The 22160-nt window shown below is 48.1% G+C and overlaps 1 protein-coding gene across 2 annotated transcripts in view; it reads right to left on the reverse strand.

The window, feature by feature from the left end:
* Window positions 1-2176: 2176 nt before the first annotated feature.
* Window positions 2177-22160, reverse strand: part of LOC147433289 (DNA gyrase subunit B, chloroplastic/mitochondrial-like) — a 142407-nt gene continuing 122423 nt past the window's right edge. The window contains exons 12-21 of one of the 2 annotated variants that reach the window (XM_086492900.1): window positions 16350-16448; window positions 16107-16235; window positions 15847-15961; window positions 15702-15769; window positions 3333-3446; window positions 3144-3260; window positions 3002-3055; window positions 2825-2930; window positions 2622-2752; window positions 2177-2547 (exon numbers count right to left, since the gene is read on the reverse strand). In XM_086492900.1, coding sequence (XP_086349026.1) covers window positions 2479-2547; window positions 2622-2752; window positions 2825-2930; window positions 3002-3055; window positions 3144-3260; window positions 3333-3446; window positions 15702-15769; window positions 15847-15961; window positions 16107-16235; window positions 16350-16448 — 1002 coding nt within the window. In that variant the 3' untranslated portion in view covers window positions 2177-2478. The remainder of the gene's footprint in view (window positions 2548-2621; window positions 2753-2824; window positions 2931-3001; window positions 3056-3143; window positions 3261-3332; window positions 3447-15701; window positions 15770-15846; window positions 15962-16106; window positions 16236-16349; window positions 16449-22160) is intronic. The other variant, XM_086492901.1, reaches the window with a different exon arrangement.

Below are 22160 nucleotides of genomic sequence, written 5' to 3' on the forward strand. Positions count from 1 at the left end.
GGAACTCAACTGACTTATGGGACCAATGGCTAGCATCACATTCTGCTCTAAGCAACAGACCCGTGGGTACGATGGGGGCGTCGAGGCTCCAATATGTAGGGAGAGTGTAATGTGGTGCTAAATACAAGACTATTTATGGTCCCAACTCTTTATCATAGTAAGCTGAGAACCGAGGAGACAATCTTTACATAATAGTACAAGTGTACAAAGGTTCTCAAAAGGCTCTAATGAGATTCTCATTTAGATGCAAGTGCAAGTCTATTCAAAAGCTTGAAAAAATAACTTGTTCTAGTGTCAAGAAAGAAGAAACAATCCAAAGAGAGAAAATCGGCAACCATGTGAATGATGAAACATGGGACAGCTATGGCTCTTATGTAGAGTATGGAACGGACCACCTTTTTATAGAAAATTTTTGATCACCAAGCAAGCGTAATTGTGAAATGTAACTCTGAGGTAGCCATGGAAACCCTAATCCTAAATCTCATGACAAAGAACTCCCCTCGTACATCAAGAGGTAAGCAACCCACCTGATCGTTTCTTGCTTGTGAACACCGAGGCTACTTTTTTCATGCTCATGCCTTTGTGTTTGTTAAATAGGGTAAAGAAGTATGCATGTTAGCTGTGTGCGTCCATAGAGAGCAAAAAATTGCACATCAAGCCACGTGTGAGGTATAGAGTGGCAGGTTGAGAAGAAGTGAGGCAAGATGGCTTTGAGAGTATCCATCTCATGCTCAAATACAAGTCCTTGGCTTGGCATCTTGTTTCATAGTCTTCACTGGACTTCGAATGCCGAGTCCTGCAAAACAAAGGTAGAGGAATCTATGTGCTGATCATATCTGAGTTTTTTGGCTCCCTCAAGCAAGGAGCGGGTAACGCTCTCCCTCTCTCTCTCTCTCTCTCTTTTTCTTCTCCACACACACACACACACACACACACACACACACGAGGAGAGGAAAGAGAGCCAGGTATGCTCCTTCTCTCTCCTCATTCTCATGTTCCCTTCCCCTCTTTCTCTCTCCCTCTCACACACACACATAGTGTTTTTGAGAGAGAGAGAGAGAGAGAGAGAGTACAAACATAAACAAAAACGCACACACACATACATAAACAAAGAATGCACACACACATTGAGAGAGGAAAAAAGAGAGAGAGCATACATAAACAAAAAACGCACGCATTGAGAGAGGAAAAGAGAGAGAGAACATGCATAAACAAAAAACGCACACATTGAGAGAGGAAAAGAGAGAAAAAACATGCATACGTCTAGCAATGTCACATTCTAAATAACTCCAGAGAATAGCGAAATTCGATATGCCAACCATTTCACAACAGCTAGAGGCCAGGGATAATATCTTACAAACCCAAACATCAATTATTCAGCTTTGGAGGTTTACTAGCTTTGAACTGTGGATGTTAATAACCTCACGTTATTACCTTAGATATGAAAGATGCCTAATGTGCTGAGAGGAATCAGATTTTACATGGCACATATCCCTTGAATTAATAATATTTTAAATTAAAAAAGGCCACATTGCACAAGTACGTGGACACACATGATTACATTCTGGCATATCAAACGAATAAATGCTTGTTGTACAGAGCACAAGCTCACCCCCCCCCCCCCCCCCCCCCCCCCCCCCCCCCGAAGAGCCTCTTTTCTGACACACACTAGTGTCAAGTATTTCTATTTCAAAAGGAGTGTTCATTTCTGTGCAGCCCTATCCGGTGTCTTCTGATGCCTTAAAACAAGGTAGACAAAATAAATGAAATAAGATGGGGAGGCTCAAGAAAACCCTGTCCCCAATCTGTTTTATCCTCGGGCAAGCTCGAGCTTGCACTAGTCAGCCGTAGACCTGACATAGATTCGGACTCAATCCTGGTATTTGGGAATAGACTTTCAATTGACCATGAAACCAAATGCATATTCCATCTCGTGATGACAGGCTTTGTTGCTGCCTCTACCTAGACATGACATTATTCATTTGTCATTTGAAAGAAAGAAGAAAGAGGGAAGGGGACCACTGTTTTTGGTCATAACCAAAAATGATAGCACTCATTCCATCTCGTGATGACAGGCTTTGTTGCTGCCTCTACCTAGACATGACATTATTCATTTGTCATTTGAAAGAAAGAAGAAAGAGGGAAGGGGACCACTGTTTTTGGTCATAACCAAAAATGATAGCACTCATACCTTCCATTGGTTATATTCTTCTGCTTTGCTAATGGCATTGGCATACAATTTTGCATCACTTCTATAAATGTGTAACATGTTTATAAAGGGCCGTGCCATTGCAACCTGAACTTACACCCAATTGTGTGCCCTTACCAATATTTTGGGCAAGCTCCCTAGGACCGCAACAATGCGAAGCAGTCACTTCACTTAAGCAAGCCTCTCAGCCTACAGGGCTTGCGGGAAGCAATCACGAATTGCAGACGACTATATACACTTCAAACTAAAATGGGTATACTTCACTGTAGTCACAAGTCCAGGCTTTGTAAATTGACTCGTGATGCAAAATTTAGGATGAGCTCTTTTCGTGTATCCACCTGGTTAATAGTCAAAAGATTCCGTTAATGCTTGCTATGCTTATTCAAACCAACTCTTATGATTCTACTCATACCTTGTCTCCCATGAGTGATGTAAAAATTAAACTGGCTTCTGCAGCATCTTCTATGGTCAATTGCTTAAGTAGCCTTCTAGCTGGGTCCATGGTAGTCTCCCATAGCTGCAAGGGCATCATCTCTCCTAAGCCTGCAAATAGGTGATAATGAGAAATGAGGCGTGGCACACAAATGACAACAGGGCTATGGAAACCTTCATCACCTTTAAATCTTTGGATGTTGTAAGATGCATTAGCAGGAAAGCCTTTTTTGAGTCTTTCTAAATCATTTTCGCTGTAGCAATAATGAATATGCCGACCTCTTTCGACCTGTTGAGTAATGGACAAGTAGGTCACACAATGTGGAAAGTTGGTGGCAGCCATATTAACCAGTTCCATACCTTGTATAGGGGTGGGACACCGACATATATGCAGCCCTCTTCAAACAATGCTTTCTGAAAGTGAAATAAACCATAGAATTCCTTACTCTGCTCACGCTCACACATCACAATCAACAGTAAAGGTACCAGCTAGTACAAATACCTGATATCGGAAAAAGAAAGTTAATAATAACGTTCTGATGTGTGCACCATCTACATCTGCATCTGACAAAATAATTATTTTGTGGTAACGTAGTGCCTCCTTCCTAAAATCTTCACCCTGTACATCCACAACGCTGCATCATTCGGAGAGTAAAATGACCATTTTTTGAGCTTCAAACATCTTACTAACTTTCATTCCAAGCCCTAGGCCTGTTATCAAACTCTGTATTTCTGTGTTCTTGTAAAGAGAGGCTTCATCCTTGCGCTCTATATTGAGAATTTTCCCTCGTAATGGGAGAATAGCCTGAACAATCAAAACAGTAATACTCCTATCCTCTCTCTCTCTCTCTCTCTCTCTCTCTCTCTCTCTCTCTCTCTCTCTCTCTCTCTCTCGCCATTGGTACTCCTTGCTCTCGCCTGCGCAGCCAGCTTCAGCCCCCCCCGCCTCTCACTAGCGCAGCCAGATTCAGCCCACCTGCCACGCAGCCTTGACAACACCACGGCTCAGCCCTCTCCTACCGGAGGCTGCCTCATCATCATTTGCAGATCTGCGTTCGAACCCAAGTCAGCCCTACCTACGAAGGTCTGCAGATTGACCCCAATAAAAAGATTTGCTTTAAATTTTAAAACTATGTACAGAGGCCGTTCACACACTCATCCCCACAACTTGGCTCCTTGATAGACGGCATTCATTAGAAGGGTGCACACGAGTGGTAAATTTATTGTTCGGCTCCAAGCCCTGTTAGGAGCTAATTCCCGTGAGCAAGCCATTCAAAGCTTCACAACGGCAACCATTCTCATTGACATTCAAAGGCGAATTCAAGCATTCAGGAGAAAGGAAGAAAACCTTCATCAACGGTTTCTTCGAGCATACAAAGCAAAGAATTGTGAAGAGGAGCTTCACGACGGTGAAGAGGAGCTTCACAAATTGAATTCTCTCTCTCTCTCTCTCTCTCTCTCTCTCTCTCTCTCAGGAGGTCAGGCATCCTACATGTAGCTGGGAAGACATCATACGCGTAGGATTCAGTGGGAAATTTTGTGTGCGAAATGGTAAGTGAGCCTGATACATCTCTTGAACGACAAAACATGGAAGCAATCTCCCTTGCATAGGACACGGAAGCCGGCAATGTCTAACTTGTTTGCAAGTCGCGAACGAAGGCAACCTTCATGCTCACGAACAAGCGGATGGCGCAGACGGAGAGGGAAATGAAGGAGTGGAAAACAGAGATGGAAGGATGGTGGAAGGAGAAGGCCAACCTCCTTCAGATGGTCTTCAATGAAGGCGCACAATGGAAGAAGGAGAAAGAGAGCCTTAACGCAGAAATATAGACACTCAAAGAAGAAGTCTCAGCCCTCAAACAGGAGAACCCAAACGACGAGATACGGACACTCAAAAAAGAAGTCTTAGCCCTTAGACAGGAGCTTGCTCATAGAGTAAGCAGTGGACTAGAGGAAGGCGAATTTCAGCCCTCGATAATAGATGAAATCAAGGAAATCAAGGAACAGGTAAGGATGATCACAGAGGAAGAGAAATTGAGTGTGGCAAAGACATCTTCATGGGCGGAGATGATAACAAGGACACAGAAAAAGGCAGACGAAGCCGAAAAATGAATTGAGGTCGCCAAGAAAGGGAAAGGTCAAGAAACTCCTTGTACACCGACGCTTATCAACATGACCCTCGAAGAGGAACAAAGAAGGCGGATGCGAGCACTGCATGTGAGAGTGACCGGTCTCAAGGACATAAACAATGTGAAGAAAGAGGTCACAAGCCTTACATCCATGATGGGGATGGAGAAGCCTTTGCACACAAAGGCATGGAGGGTAGGTACAAAAAGTGATGGCACGGGAGAGTCTTCAAAGGGGAGAGCTCTCATATTACGCTTCCCCTCGTTGGAAGAGAAGAAGGAATTCTTGAGGAAGAGGCCTACTCTCAAAAAGACAGGTATTTTCCTCGGTGATGACCTGACTCTCTCACAGCTCGCACATATGAGAGAGGTAATGCCAGAGATTACAGCGGCAAGGGAGAAGGGAAAGATGGCCTTCTACAGAGATGGATAGGTGGTGATTTTAGAGTGGCGCACTGCATGACGGTGCGAGACCTATGGGACCACACTGAAGATGGCTACCTAGAATTGTAATGGGTCTATGAGGTTGGACGTGGGTTGAGGACAGTTTCAAAGACAAGGATATTGTATTCTTCTCAGAGACTCGTCAAGCCCTTGGACACGTGATGCCACATGTGGTGGGATACAGATGGGAGACAGTTCACATGACAAATGCAAGATCTGAGTATGGGAGTAGAGGTTCAGGAGGAGCAGCAGTGCTATTCAGAGAGGAACTACAACCATTAGTGCATATTGTACGAAGAGATGATCATGCTAGATATATGTGGGTGAGACTGAGAGCTAACACAGGTCGATTCCTATATATTGCCATATGTTACTTTCCTCCCAGTACATCAGTGTATGCTGCATCCAGAGGGCGGTCGCCTTTCTCTATACTAGATGATGACATATGGGAGTTTTCTAGGGATGGTGATATCATTCTCCTAGGGGACTTCAATGCCGGAATGGGCAACTCGCAGACAGTCTTCTACGACACTTCAGATGAGATGCTTAGATAGTTGGATGTGGGTGAGTTGGGACTTGACAGATGCTCAGATGACAGAGAGCAGACGGAGTATGGGAGATACCTCATGGAAATGACGACTACACATGGATTAGCCATACTTAATGGATTACAGCGATTTCCTGGAGCAGTCGGTTTCACATGCTTTCCACACAGACATGGGGCTAGTACGGTGAGTTATGTTATGACAGAACCGAGCTTTGTCCCCTGCATTCAAGATTTCACAGTGGAAGCCAGGCCAGTGGGCATAGCAGTAGATAATGCTCTCTTGACACTGTCCGTTAAATTTCAGTATAGTATAACCAGACATCAGGAGGCAGGTCACATACCCGCTATACATTTACACCAGAGGCTGATTTCGTTTATACACAGGAGATCTGGGACCGTCTATTGGAAGGCACAACTGGTACAGGCCTCTCAGTGGAGGAGTGCACCACTCTACTGACTTAGACACTGCATGGGGCTGCATTAGTGGCATACCAACACACTCAGCCGGGCAAGAGACGACATTCTAGGAGCATGCCCCAGAATAGTTGGTATGATGAGGAGTGCAGAGAGATGAGAACCCAGATTCAGAGGGATCTTCTTTTAGGAGTCATCACTTACAGACAGTCTCGGATTGCTTTCCGACGCCTTGTGCGACGGAAGAAGCGAGCTTACCTAGCTCAGATGGAGCGAGACTTATATCAGATGTTCTTGAGTAGGGACTCAGGAGAGGCATGGCGACTCTTCCATGAGCACTCACCCCCCCAATGATTACTTCACCTGATGTGTGGGGCCAATATGCGACATCATTATATACAGTTGTTGGACAGGAACCCCTTCCAGACCCTACCAAGCCTTGCCTAGCTACTACGAGCACTTTCTTTACATCGGAGATGGTACAAAGGGCCATCGACAGGATGAGGACCGGGAAGGCATACGATCATGACGGTCTAGTAGCGGAGCACTTTATACATGCCAGGGATATGCTAATGGAGGTTCTTGCAGTGTTGTTCAATCGTGCCATGTGTGAGGGATTACCTGAGACTAGGAGGTTGTCTAATATTGTGCCCATCTTCAAGGCTAGTGACCCTACAGAGCCTGGGAACTACCGCACTATTATGATTGGACACACATTGGCACGGTTGTATGTATCTATTCTAGAGCAACACTTGAGTAATTGGGCAAAGGGAGAGGGTGTACGAGCAAAGGGCCAAGCCGGCTTCAGGAGGGGTTTCTCCACTCTTGATCATATTCTGACACTCAGGGCCATCATTGAGGAGGGCAGAGCACATGGGAGACGGATCTAATGTAGCTTTGTGGATTTTCCCAAAGCATTTGACATGGTACCAAGAGCTCGATTGATGCGCAGACTACAGGAGATGGGGGTGCCCATAGAGGTGATTTGGGGGATTATGGCTTTGTACAGATCAGTGATGGGACATGTACGCACTCCGGAAGAGGTGTCTCATTTAGTTCACTCTACTATTGGAGTGAAACAGGGCTGCCCATTGTCTCCTACTCTATTTGGTATGTATGTTGATGAGGTGTCTGATTACATGGACAGAGAGGGTGACAGGGGGGTAGGGACGTGGATCTTATTGTTGCTGTATGCTGATGATATTGTGCTGATATTTGACTCACCAGAAGGTATGCAACGACATTTGGATGCCTACGCAGTTTTGCAGAGGATAGTGGATTGTGTGTAAACCTAGGTAAAACCAAGGTTATGGTGTTTAACACCACACCGCAATGGGTCAGGAGATCAGTACCTACTTTCAAATATGGTCAAGAGATTGTGGAGTATACAGATGCATACACTTACCTGGGGGTAGTCTTTACTTGGCCGAGATTTTCCTTGAGAAGAGCGGTAGAGACTAGACTAACTAGAGCTGGTGCGGCTCTGGGAGGAATGGAGAGGATGTGTTCGCAGGTTCAGTTCCAGGAACTTAGGACAAAGTTATGGCTCTTTGATACTTTGGTTGCCTCTACTATGTTATATGGGGTGCAGGTTTGGGGACCTTCTGTGGGCCAGGATGGTTGGAGGCGTATGGAGAAGCCCCTAGTATCTATGATCTCTCGGCTGATTAGAGCCAAGGCTTCCGTACCGCATGATATCATTCGAGCGGAATTAGCTGCCCCCCCTGTGGAGATTGAGGCGCTTACTTGATCAGTCTCCTTTGTACACAGTCTGTGGGATACTACCAGAGACAGATATGCCAGGGTGGCTCTAGAGTCCTCCAGACAATTAGCTCTTAATGGGGAAACATCATGCTGGTATGCACATCATGGTTTCAGACACATGGTTTCACCATGGAAAGGTTGCCTCCTTTTCAATACTCTCTACAGGCACCCTTGAGGTCTTTGACGCGGGTAGAGATTAATAGACTCATTCGTCAGGATCTGATCCAGCTGGACACGAGGAGGACATGGATAGCGCCGATATAGGAGTTGGGCACAAAGATGGCTTTCTATAGAGAGCATTTTCTCCACCTCACGGGGAATGGGTTTGGGATTCGACCTAGCTATATGGACAGGCATCTTTCTCATGGTGTGCGATGTGCCATTGGCCAGATACGCACGTCCTCACATCAGCTCGAGATTGAGACTGGCAGATTTAGAGGGACACCAGCAGATAGCAGGATATGCCGCTTGTGCCATCTAGAGCCAGAGACAGAGGTACATTACATATGTCATTGCACAGTGTACTATGAGATACGAGGCCGTTTTCATTGTCTATTCAGAGAAGGTTTTGGGCCTCTATCTAGGGTCATGAGTTATGAGGATCAGAGATGTCTTGGGCTATATCTACTTGAGCTACACAGGCATAGAGAAACTTTACTGAGGAGAGCTGAAGAGAGACAACCCCAGAGACAGATCACAGATTTCTTTACACTAGATATTGTACACCCAGAAGAACAGACAGAGGAGCAGCCGACAGTGGAGAGGTCTGCCCGCACTACTGGCATTCTCATAGACCAAGCATTGGAGCTAGGGAGATCTAGACGACCCTGATGGAGAAGAGGAGCTACACTGTTTCGAAGGAGGCTACAACAAAGGATTCGAGCCATACTTTTTCGTTGTCCAGAGTGCAGATGAAGATGGATCTTTATGAAGATAGATCTCTACTTCCCTCCCAAATTGTCTACACATTGTATAGCTCAGTTCACACATTTCACGCCTTTCACCTTTCACACCTATCCGCTTAGTTTAGGATTCCGTAGTATTTATATCTTTTTATCCCTAGTTTAATTTATTTTGTTTATCTGACTTGGTATCAGATACACCGCATTGTAACTTCCTGGTCTCATAGGTCAGTTTGGCCTTTTGAAGACGTTAATATAACATTTCATTTCATTTCTCTCTCTCTCTCTCTCTCTCTCTCTCTCTCTCTCTCTCTCTCTCTCTCTCTCTCTCTGCGCTGCTGCTCCCGCGCTCCCCTGCTGCTCCCGCACCTCACGCTCATTGCTGCTACCCACACTTCCCGCGCGCTGCTGCGCCTCTGCAAACCCGCGCGCTGTTGCGCCTCTGTCCGCCTCTCCCTGTCCCCTGCTCGCTCGCGCCCTGCTCTGCGTTGCCGCCCTCCCCCCCCTACTGCCTTGGCAACCCCGCCCTCACCCCTTCCTCTACGCGTAGCATGTCCCCCCAGGTTCTTCTACGCGTAGCTTGTCCCCCCCCCCCCCCCCCCCCCCCCCCCCCCCCCCCGTTTTTTCTTTATCGTCATTATCACTCCCCCTCCCTTGCCATACCGTCCCACGCTCCCCCACTCCCTCAGCTACCGCGCCCGTCGCTAGGGGGGGTGCACACGTTTAGTGACTCCTTGGCGGACGACGATCAAGCATGAGAAAGATGAACGATAAAGCAGACCCTCTAGAGGATGCCATTCAAAAGTGCAAAGAGGAAATGACGGAGATCATTACCAAGATGAACCACAATCTTTGGGGCACAATAAACATGCTCGAAGGATGCATGCTGATCCAAGAGAGCAAGATAAGCACGCTGGAAGACCGAGTGACGACCCAAGAGGAAGAGATCGCGTCACTCAAGAAAGATCTCGCCGAAGCACGATCAAGAAACACACTGGAAGAGGGCGAACTGCAACCATCAGTAATCGAAGAAATCAACACGATCAAGGAGCAAGTACGGGCCATCAAAGAGGGAGAAGAGCAGCACAAAGAAATGAAGACTTCTTGGGTGGATGTTCTTACCAAAACTCAACAAAAGGCGGACGAAGCCGAGAAATGGATCAAGGTGGCCAAGAAAGGAAAAGGCAAGGAGATAACGCCCACGTCCACACCCAACAACATCATTAATCAGACATTAGAGGAGGAGCAGAGGAGAAGGGTGCGCGCTTTACATGTGAGAATTTGCGGTCTTAAAGACAAAGGCAATGTGGACGAAGAAGTAAAAGAACTCACAACCTTGATGGGGATTCCTGAGCCGACGCACACAAGGGCATGGAGAGTGGGCAACATAAAGAAAAATGGAAGCAGTGGAGAAACCTCAAAAGAAAGAGCACTCATCCTCCGTTTTCCCTCCATGGAAGCAAAGAAGTCATTCCTGAAGAAAAGACCAACTCTCAAAGAGACTCGCATCTTTCTCGGGGATGATCTCACCCTCTCGCAGATTGCTCATATGTAGGAAGTAATGCCGAAGATTAGAGCGGCAAGGGGAAAAGACAAGATCGCTTTTTACCGAGACGGGAAAGTGGTGATACTAGAGCGACGCTCCACATGACGGTGCGAGACTTATGGGACCACACTCAAAGTAGCTGCCTGGAACTGCAATGGATCTATGAGTCTTGATGTGGGGGCTTTTGAGGATAGCTTTACTAGAAGAGACATCATCTTTTACTCTGAGACACACCAGGCCCCTGGGCAATCCATGCCTCACATCAGCGGATACAGGTGGGAGACAGCCTACAGACAGGAGACACGCTCAAAGCACAGAGGGCGGGGCTCGGGGGGAGTGGCAGTGTTATTTAGAGAGGATCTGCAGCCACTGATACATATAACCCGCAGGGACGAGCAGGCTAGGTACATGTGGGTGAGACTGAAAGCAGAGACAAGCAGATACCTCTATCTAGCTATTTGCTACCTCCCCCCAAGTACATCAGTTTATGCATCACCCAGAGGACAGTCCCCTTTCTCCATTTTGGATGATGACATATGGGAGTTCTCTAGGGACGGTGACATTATCATCCTAGGGGACTTCAATGCTAGGATTGCCCATCACCAGGCAGTGTTTTATGATACTTCAGAGGAGATGCTAAGAGAGCTAGATGTTGTAGAGACGGGCCTTTCACACGATGTGGAATATACTGAGTATGGGCGACACCTGATAGACATGGGCACTGCACATGGATTGGCCATCTTGAACAGCCTACAGAGATTTCCTGCTGCGGGAGGTTTTACATGCTTCCCACATAGACATGGAGCCAGCACAGTGGACTATGTCATGGCACAGCCGAATCTCATCTCCAGTATCCAGGATCTCACAGTTGGGCCCAGACCTGTCGGGGTAGCAGTGGATCATGCTCTGGTGTCGATGACCATCTCCTTCCAGTTCAGTGTAGCATACAAGCCAGGAGTAGCAGCCCCTACTCACTACACATTCACACGGGAGACGGACTCTGTATACATGGACGGAATCTACAGACGCCTATGCACTGAGGACCCGGGGCGACCTCTGGAGCAGCTAACTACTATACTGACACAAACATTACATGAGGCGGTAGCAATAGAAGCATACCCACACACCCAGCCTGAGCAGAGCTGCCGATCTGGGAGCATGCCTCAGAACAGCTGGTATGATGAGGAGTGCCGCCAGACTAGAGCGAGACTTCAGAGGGAGGTGTTGTTGGGGGACGTCACTCACAGACAGTCACAGATGGACTTCCGACGCCTGGTGCGGCGGAAGAAGAGGGGTTTTTTGGCTCGACTCGAGCAGGATCTATATCAGCTATTCTTGAGTCAGGACTCGCCTGAGGCGTGGCGACTCTTTCATGAGCAGCCCCCCCCCCCCCCCCCCCCCCCCCCCCCCTGCTATTTCCTCCACAGAGACCTGGGGTCAGTACGCATCATCTTTGTACACAGTACCTGGACAGCCGCCCCTCCCCAACCCCCCCGATCCATGCCCACACACGTGTCTTTTTCACCGCTGAGATGGTGAAGAAAGCTATTGACAGGATGAAGATTGGGAGAGCATATGATCATGAGGGCCTAGTCGCTGAGCATTTCATGCATGCCAAAGACCTACTAGCAGAGCTTCTAGCAGTTATGTTTAACCGTGCCATGTGTGTGGGCCTACCGGACACTTGGAGCCTATCTACGATCGTACCTATCTTCAAATCAGGAGACCCCATGGAGCCTGGGAATTATCGCACTATTATGATTGGGCACACACTGGCACGGTTGTATGCATCCATTCTTGAGCAACAGCTGAGTAGATGGGCAGAGATGGAAGGAATACGTGCAACTGGGCAGGCAGGATTTAGGAGAGGCTTCTCTACTCTTGACCATATCCTAACACTCAGGGCCATCATCAAGGAAGGCAGATCTCATGGGAGACGGATCTATTGTAGCTTTGTGGACTTCCGCAAAGCTTTCGGCACGGTACTCAGAGCTAGACTGATGCGCAGATTACAGGAAATGGGAGTACCCACAGAACTCATTTGGGGGATCATGGCATTGTACAGATCACTAGTAGGGCATGTACGCACCCCGGAGGGACTTTCTACACCGGTTCACTCCACTATTGGGGTGAAGCAGGGCTGCCCGCTCTCTCCCACTCTTTTCGGTATGTATGTGGATGAGGTTTCTGACTACATTGACAGTGATGGGGATAAAGGTGCTCAGTTGGCAGGGACACGGATTCCACTTTTGTTATATGCTGATGACATAGTGTTGATCTCCGAATCCCCAGAGGGAATGCAACGTCAATTGGATGCTTTGCATACGTTTGCCCACCAAGGTTATGGTGTTTAATACCACCCCACAGTGGATCAGGAGGTCAACACCTACATTCACATACGGCCAGGAGACTGTGGAGTACACAGACGCTTACACTTACCTTGGAGTGGTTTTTAGCGGACCTACATCTTTGGAGTGGTTTTTAGAGGACCTACATTCTCACTCAAAAGAGCAGCAGAGACCAAACTTACTAGAGCCCACGCAGCATTGGGTAGATTGGAGAGGATGTGTTTGCAGGTTCAGTTTCAGGAGCCCCGGACGAAGCTCTGGCTCTTTGACACCTTGGTGGCTTCAGCATTGCTCTATGGAACCGAGATATGGGGACCTTCACTGGATCACCACGGGAGGCCGGGTCGTTCAGACGGATGGGGGAACATGGAGAAACCTCTCCTCTCTATGATCTCGCGGCTCATTAGAGCCAAGGCCTCAGTACCACGGGCCATTATCCGAGCAGAGCTAGCGGCCCCCCCACTTGTGGTGGAGGCGCTCACCAGATCAGTCTCCTTCATAAACCGCACATGGGAACTTCCTAGAGACATATATGCTCGCATAGCACTTGAATCCTCTCGACAGTTAGCCATACAAGGAGATACAACATGCTGGTATGGGGAGATGACATCATGGTTTCAGGCACATGAGTTCAGCATAGACCGGCTGCCACCATTCCATTACTCACTGGATGCACCATCTCTCACTCTTACACAGTCAGAGATCACCAAGCTCATACGCCAAGACCTGACCCAGCTATACACTAGGAGGACATGGATACAACCAGCACAAGAATTGGGCACGAAGATGGCTTTCTACAGAGACCACCTTCTCCAGCTTACGGAAGATGGTTTTGTGGCAAGACCCAGATACATGGATACCCACTTGTCTCATGGGATACGATGTGCTATTGGCCAGTTACGCACATCTTCTCACTAGTTGCGAATTGAGACTGGGAGATACAGCGGAGTACCAACAGAGGACAGGACATGCCCCTTGTGTAACATGGAACCTGAGACAGAGCTACACTATACATGTCACTACCCTGTCTACTACGAGATACGAGGCCGCTTCCATTGCTTGTTCAGAGAGGGTTTTGGACCACTCTCAAGAGTCATGGGATACGAAGATCAGAGATGTCTGGGTTTGTTCTTGCTCGAGCTGCGCAGACACAGAGATAGCCTGATGAATGGCGAGGCTAGCCAGTCTCAAAGACGGATCACAGACTTCTTCAGAGCAGACACGGGACAGCTGCAAGAGCCACTCCCACAGCAAAGCTCCCCCTCATCTCACACCAGAGGCACACTGATTGACCGAGCGATTGAACTGGGGAAATCCAGGCGCCCGCGACTGCGAAGAACTACACAGCATCGACGGAGGCTACGACAGAAAATTCGGAGCACGCTGGCCATGCATGCACGACACCCGGTCAGACTACTAACCATGGAGGAAATTGATGAGATTCGCCAACGACCGATGTTAGATCTCTTGTGATTCAGCTATCCCAACGAGCCGCCCATTTTTTGCTTGGCTCACATCGACCAACTTAGGACCCCATAGTATGTATCTTTGTTTTGTACTGCTGTTAGGTTATTTTGTTACTCTGACTTTGTATCAGATCCACCACTTTGTAACTTTCGGGTCTCGTAGGTCATTATGGCCTTTTGAAGACGTTAATATAACATTTCATTTCATTTCTCTCTCAAAATTGTTACATCACCGAGAGCGATGGTTATGAATAATCAATGTATTCTGATGGGTTACGATGTGCCATAGGCCAGATTGGCACATCTTGACACCAGCTTGGGATTGAGACAGGTAGATTCAGAGGCATACCAACAGACAGTAGGATATGTCAGTTATGCCATGCAGAGCCAGAGACAGAGTTTCACTACATATGTCACTGCACAGTCTACTATGAGATACGGGGACGCTTTCATTGTCTATTCAGAGATGGTTTTGACTCGCTAGATAGAGTCATGAGATATCAGGATCAAAGATGTCTCGGATTATTTCTACTTGAGATACAGAGACATAGAGCTGCTCTATTGAGAGGGCAAAGACAGAGACAGCCCCAGAGATGCATCTCAGATTTCTTCAGTCTGAGTACCACAGAGGCAGAGGGGACACCACCATCACAGAGCTCGGCTCCCACCCATACACACATCAGAGGTACTCTCATTGACCGAGCTATAGAGTTGGGGAGATCGAGACGACCGCGACTGAGGAGGGGAGCCACGCAGCACCGGCGGAGATTGCGGCAGAGGATCCACAAGATCCTAGCACAAGACTCAGAGTGTCGATCAGGATAGGCTTCATGCTACTGCTATATTATATCATGGTGACACTTATCCCCATTTTGTACCTTTGTGGCATGATACCGTTGCTCAGCCTACCAGCCACCCATAGGAGTCGGTAGCACTCCTATCTCAGTTTGTTGTTTGTAGTTTTCTATGTTTGTACCCAGACTTGGTACTAGACTCATCATTGTAATCAGTTGGTCTCATAGGTCATTTTGGCCTTTTGTAGACGTTAATATATCATTTCATTTCTGGCAGCAGAGCTAAAGGCTGAGGGCAGAGAGCGCGCAGGTATGCAGCAGCTCTCACGCGCAGGTCTCAGGGCAGAACGCGTAGGACTCAGAGCTGATCACGCAGGGCCCAGGACAGGGCTGAATGCGTAGCGCTAGAAATTCCTTGATGCTGATTTCATGAATCTCCTTCCAACTCCATCAATATTTAGGTGGGAATGAGGCCCACATTTACATTTGAGTATGCTGTCTCTATGAGATGACGGTTGACCTTGTCAGGCTATATGTGCTCATAAACTAGGGTGCTTGTTCCAAGGCAATAAAATCAATTGAAAAGGCCACACAATCATGCACAACCAGTTGGGTAAAGAGAAGGCCTGCATTCACATTTGGGGTGGATATCTAAATTGGGACAGGACGAACTTATAAGTGAATAGTCGATTACTATGAAACAGAATACCTGAAAATGTCTATCCCTTCCTTGCTTTGCGCTTCCACCAGCAGAGTCTCCCTCCACAATAAAAATCTCTGTTGGCCAATCCCACTGTCAGCATTCATATCAAAACCGGCATGGTCAATACTTTGATCAATAAGCAATAAGAAACCTGCATCTCGCGGATTATTGCAGCTGCAATCAGCCAGCTTCCCTGGGAGTGTTGAAGATTTTAGTATACTCTTCCTTCGGACAAGCTCTCTGGCATTTTTTGCTGCCATTGCCGCCTGCAAGTGCAAAGAGGTGGAAACTGCAATAAGCAGTGCTGAAATTTGAAAGAAAACATGGTTTGCTAGGCCTGCAGTAAAAAGCGCAATTCTTACTACCAAACACCCAATACCATGTTATGATAGAAGAGTGCCACAGTGATACCTTTAACGCTTGAATTGACTTCGCCAAGATTGCTTCCAGCTCCCCTGGATGGCATTCCAAATACTCTGTAAGATTCTCTTGCATAGTCTGCTCAACCATCTTTCTCACTTCTGGGTTGCCTAATCTTGTCTGTACAAGACAATTGCCGTTAACCTCTTTACAATACAAAATAGATATATCCAGCTTGGTTGCTCTTGTGCTGGGTCCTCATAAAATGAGACATTTTGGAAATATAATCAATACCTTAGTTTGCCCTTCAAACTCTGGATTTGGAACTTTGACCGCTACAATGCAGGTCAGTCCTTCTCGAGCATGTTCACCACTCAGATTTTCATCCTTTTCCTGGAGAAGACACAATCAGATCATGAGCAATCGTGGCTGTTAATCTGCTGCATGCTAAGGAACATGTAGGAAGCCTCAAGACGATCACCAACAGAGGTGCAAAGGTACAGCTGCAGCAAGAACAAGTCTAAATAACCCAGAACCTCCAATAAAGTAGGGGATATTCAACAGACATTCCCACTTACCCACTGCAGTACTATAGAGAACTTGCCAACAAGTCTACTAATGAGTCCAAGTATAAATATCCTGGATCTTTCAAGGACCACATGTAAAAATTGGCCAAAGCTAAAACCAGAAAGACTCATATTTCTAACAACCCTGCTCAAAACCAAACATACTGTAGCTTCTTCAACCACAACTTTTTGCACCCAGCCTAAGTGTGAAACTTCCATGACTCAAACACATCAATTGACCAACTAATCAGTGATTAAAAAGCTTGAGAGACTAGAAAACATTGTTGCATTCTCAATTTGCAACCTTTCACACGCAACCTAAGTATAGAAATCCTGGCTATGATGTATCAATTGGCTAACTGATGCCGGAAATCAGCTACGATTCCTACATGCATACAGTGTGGCATCCTCAATGGCATATCCTAACACACCCAGCCCAGACCTCTGCCTCTCCTTAAGCAATCCAAACACTACGCGGTTCAGAAAAACTATTGCAGAAAATGTTGCAAAAAATAAATTAGCAATGCCCTAACCATTTAAACTTGTACATTTCTATATATTAGTCTACAGAATGCTAAAAATTGGTCACCTTAATTTTAGCAATTGTCCTAAACCTGTTACAAAGGCACCTACCACATTATTGCTCCAACAGAACTTACTTGAATCGTCCACAATACAATATAGTGCTATAGCCAATCTTTATTACAGGGCATCAACAGTCTCAGCAATTGTCACGTGCACATCTAACCCTATGTGCATGTGGACAAGCTAATTCCTATTTCTAGGGTTTAGGCCGGCCTAGGAAGTGCTATGGCACCCTTGTTAGCTTGTATGCAAGACGTGCGTGTCCAGGCACTTTAGATTAGTTGCATACCCTATGATTGCACATGAGCATAGCAAATGTCTACTACGTGTAGGCATTGGGAAGTGTTCCCATACAGTTGCACTAGTACTCTGCCCAGGTATTTCTTTGCATGTGAATCACCTCTTATTCGTAGTTCATCGACTTATTAATAAGTGACATTTTTCCACCATTTTAGAAATCATGGGTTTTTTAGGAGGCATTGACCTACCCAGTTTTTATCCCATATATAAGTGATCCTAGGGGTAACTTCTCCACAAGAAGTACCTGCAGTACCTCAGCAACAACTCTGGCGTTTTTGCACCAAATCAGCCAGCGTTTTCAGATTTTCGCACCAGATCAGCCACTGTTTCCAGATTTTTTCCAAAGTACCAGATCAGCCCAGTGTTTTCAGATCAGCCAGCGTTTTTCAGTTTTCAGCCATCATCGATAGCAGATCAGCCCATAGCCTCGTTGCCATTGCAGATCCCAGCCAGCATCCCTAGCGTTTTGCATTTTTAGCCCTTACCCTCGTAGATCCAAGCATCTACCACAAGATCCCACGATCATCTCAACATCTAGTGCCACTGTGTCAGCATTTGTGCAATCTAAAGCAAATACCTCTCTAGAGATAGAAAGGGGGGCCCTTGCAGGAGGGTTTGGGACCCCATCTGGTGGTCTCTCTCTCTCTCTCTCTCTCTCTCTCTCTCTCTCTCTCTCTCTCTCTCTCTCTCTCTCTCTCTCAAAATTGTTACATCACCGAGAGCGATGGTTATGAATAATCAATGTATTCTGAGGTAAGCCCCATCATAAGTAACATACATTCGAAGTTGGCTTTTTGGCCTGCATACCATGCCTAATCTCTCTCTCTCTCTCTCTCTCTCTCTCTCTCTCTCTCTCTCTCTCTCTCTCTCTCTCTCTTGCGCGCTGCCTCACCTGCGTGGCTGCCTCACCTGCGCGCTGTCTCACCCTGCGCGCTGCCTCACCTGCGTGGCTCCCTCCTGCGCGCTGCCTCCCCTACGCGCTGCTCACTGCGCGCTGCTCCCTGCGCGTGGCTCCCTCCTGCGCGCTGCCTCACCTGCGCGCTGCCCCACCCCTGTGTGCTGCTCCCTCTTGCGCGCGGCGCTGCTCCCTGCACGTCAAGACGACCAGCCCATCCATTGAAAACACACACCCCATCCTCATCCCCTGCCCGCTGCCCCCTGCATACACACAAGCTGAGTGTTCTCTTCCCCTCTTCTTCACAATATGAAGAGAGGGTAGCTACGAAGCCAACCATGTCTTCCCCCATCATCAAGACGCCGACACCGACAAAGAAGACAACGTCCTTCATGCTCACGAATAAGAGGCTTGCACAATTGGAGAAGGACATGAAGGAATGGCGGATGGAGAGAGAAATATGGAAGGAGGAGAAAGCCAACTTCATCAAGCTTTGGAACGAAGAGAAGGAGGACATGAGAGCGGAAATCCAAAATCTCAAAGAGGAGAAGGAGAGAAGGGAACGGGAGAACGAGAAGGAGAGGGAGAGATGGAGGAAAGAGCAAGAAGAGATGAAGGCACAAATCGATCTCCTTCATGCTTCCCTCACATCCCTCACCCCCGAGGAAGGAGAGATTAAAGGGGAGGCTAAGGAAGCCCTCAAGGAGGAGATCACCAAAGCCCTCACCGCAAGCATTGAGGACAAATTAGAGGCCACCAAAGAAGGATGGGTCGAAGTGGTCAAAAAGAACATTAAGAAGGTAGCAAGAGAGGAAGCCCAAAAAGATGAGGTACTCATCGTACACACAACCATCGAAGAGGAGAAGATGCGACAAGCTCGCCGTCTCAATGTGCGAGTGACCGGCATCAAAGAAGAAGAAGGGTCTACACCCGAAAGCGATGGGAAAGCTTTATGCAAGAAAGTGGGATACAAGGAAGAAGAGATCCCTTTCTCCAAAGTTTGGAGAGCCGGCAAAGACCCAAAGAAAAGAGCTCTCATCCTCCAATTCGCCTCCGAGGAGTCTCGAACTTCCTTCCTCCGAAAGAGGGTCATCTTGAGAGGGATAGACGGCCCCCCGATTTATCTTGATGATGACCTCACAAAGATGCAACAAGATCACCGTCGCGCGTGCATGCCTCGAGTCCACCAAGCCCGCAAAGAAGGGAAGAAGGCAGTATATCGGGATGGTAGGGTTATCATTGATGGCAAAACCATCGCATAGGGACTCGCGGCCTGTGGGACACACGAGGAGATTCATGTCACGGTTTGGAATTGCAATGGAGACCTATGGACACACCCAGAGAGACTTGAGGAGGTGATGAGAGGTCGAGACATCATTCTACTTACAGAGACACACGAGAGCCCGGAGAGAGGGTTACCACGGATACATGGATTCCAGTGGGAGTCTCTACATCGAGGATGTATGCGCCAGCACACCACTCGCGGCTCAGGAGGAGTGGCCATACTCTTTAGACAGGGGCTTCACAGCAGACTACAGATTGTTGCCCGGGACCCACAGGCCCGCTACATGTGGATTCGCCTCGAGCTCTCACGAGACAGGACCGTCTACATTGCCCTTTGCTATTTTGCTCCCACAGGCTCCAGATTCGCCCCTATTGAGCAGGAGTCACCGTACGCATGCCTCACGGAGGAGATTATGGAGTACTCCACACTGGGTGAAGTCTTCCTTATGGGAGACTTCAATGCTCGTACACGCAGTGAGCAGTGTGAGACATATGACCATGAGGACCCAGAGACACTACACACTCTAGATGAGGAGGCTACTATGAGAGACACAGCAGACAGAGCTCCAGTCACAGCTTACGGACGACATCTACTTCGACTTGGCTCCCAGCACCGTCTCGTTATTTATAACGGGATGGTCCAGTGGCCCACCTCAGGGGGCCTGACTTGTATGCCACATGGAGTTGCAGAAGGAGGGGGGAGTACAGTCGACTATATTCTGGGACCCAGGGAGGCTACACACCTTATCACATCCTTCACCATTCCACCCATACCCATCGGAGCCGACCACACATACCTCTCTTTCTCCATCACCGGAGATACCATCACACACAGCTCCACAACACGCACTCCACACACCACCATCCATTTCACACATGAGTTAGCCTCTATTTACTCGGCCAAGGTCGAACATGGCCTATGTCTCCTCCACCCATCCACACCACTCTCAGTTCTCACGTCACATATCTCTTCCGTTCTCCACACTTCAGCTATTAGCTCTTTTCCACACACCACTCACACAGGACGCACTCCCCCCCCCGGGGCTATGCCTCAGAACCGCTGGTATGATGATGAGTGCAGAGAGCTATACCGACGCCTCCATGCACGGCGAGCCTTAGGAGAGATCACAGAGAGAGAGGCCAGACGGCATATGAAGACGCTGACACGCCAAAAGCGGCGAGCATTCGAAGAGGCACAGGAGCTTGAGCTATACCGCCTATTCATGAGCATGGATAGCGCGACGGCATGGCGCACCCTGCGCGAGCCACGTCCGACTACAGCTATTGATGATCCACAGATATGGCATGATTATGCAGAGCGACTTTATGAAGTGCCAGGGCAGCCTCCTATTCCACAACCACACGAGCCTCGCCCCACGTGCTCCTCCTTCTTTACAGCAGAGATGGTAGAGAGGGCCATACGCCGCATGCAGCACAGACGATCAGCTGACCATACTGGATTACAGAGTGAGCACATCATTTATGCGGCCTCCACTATAGCCCCGTTGATTGCACATGTCTTCAACCGGGCTATAGGGGAGGGCTTCCCAGAGGAGTGGACACAGCACACCATAGTGCCTATCCACAAATCTGGCGACACCCTGGACCCAGGGAACTACAGGACTATCATGATTGGCCACACGATGGCCAAGCTATATGGAGCAGTACTTGAGGCACAGCTCAGCTGCTACGCAGAGATCGAGGGTTTACGAGCTCCAGGCCAAGCAGGTTTCAGACGAGCTTTCTCCACCATTGACCACATCTTCGTTCTGCGCTGCCTCATTGATGGGGCAAAGGCGCGGAAGAAGAGGCTTTACTGCTGCTTTGTGGACTTCCGCAAGGCCTTTGACACAGTCCCACGCGAGAGACTCTTCCAGCGCCTTCACAGCATTGGGGTACCAACAGAGATGATTTGGGCCATATATGCTCTATATGAGAGGGTGACGGGTCGGGTTCGTTGCCCAGGCGGTTTTTCAGAGACCATTGCTAGCACCATTGGTGTTAAGCAAGGATGCCCACTCTCCCCGACACTCTTTGGGCTATACATCGACGAGATCTCCGACTACATACTGCGAGCAGGGGGAGAGGGGAGCGACTTGGCAGGTACTCCGGTCCACATCATGTTATATGCTGATGATATTGTGTTGATTTCAGAGTCACCCGAGGGCCTGCAACGCCATCTTGAGGCCTTGGACGAATTCAGCACACACAGGGGGTTGACTGTGAACCTTGGCAAAACCAAGGTTATGATCTTTCACACATCCAGTGCAGTGAGGAGCGCCGCCACCTTCACAGCAGCAGGAGGACAGGTTGATGTAGTCACCTCCTATGTCTACCTTGGCATCACATTCACCAGCCTACCAGGACCCTTCACTATGAAGCAGGCTGCTGTTGACAGGCTCACCCGAGGATATGCAGCTCTGGCCATGCTAGAGCGGAGATGCCACCAGGCACACTTTCAGGAGCCCCGCACGA

Source organism: Adiantum capillus-veneris, chromosome 20 (assembly GCF_014529385.1).
Source record: "Adiantum capillus-veneris isolate H3 chromosome 20, ASM1452938v2, whole genome shotgun sequence".
NCBI classification, from domain to species: Eukaryota; Viridiplantae; Streptophyta; class Polypodiopsida; order Polypodiales; family Pteridaceae; genus Adiantum; species Adiantum capillus-veneris.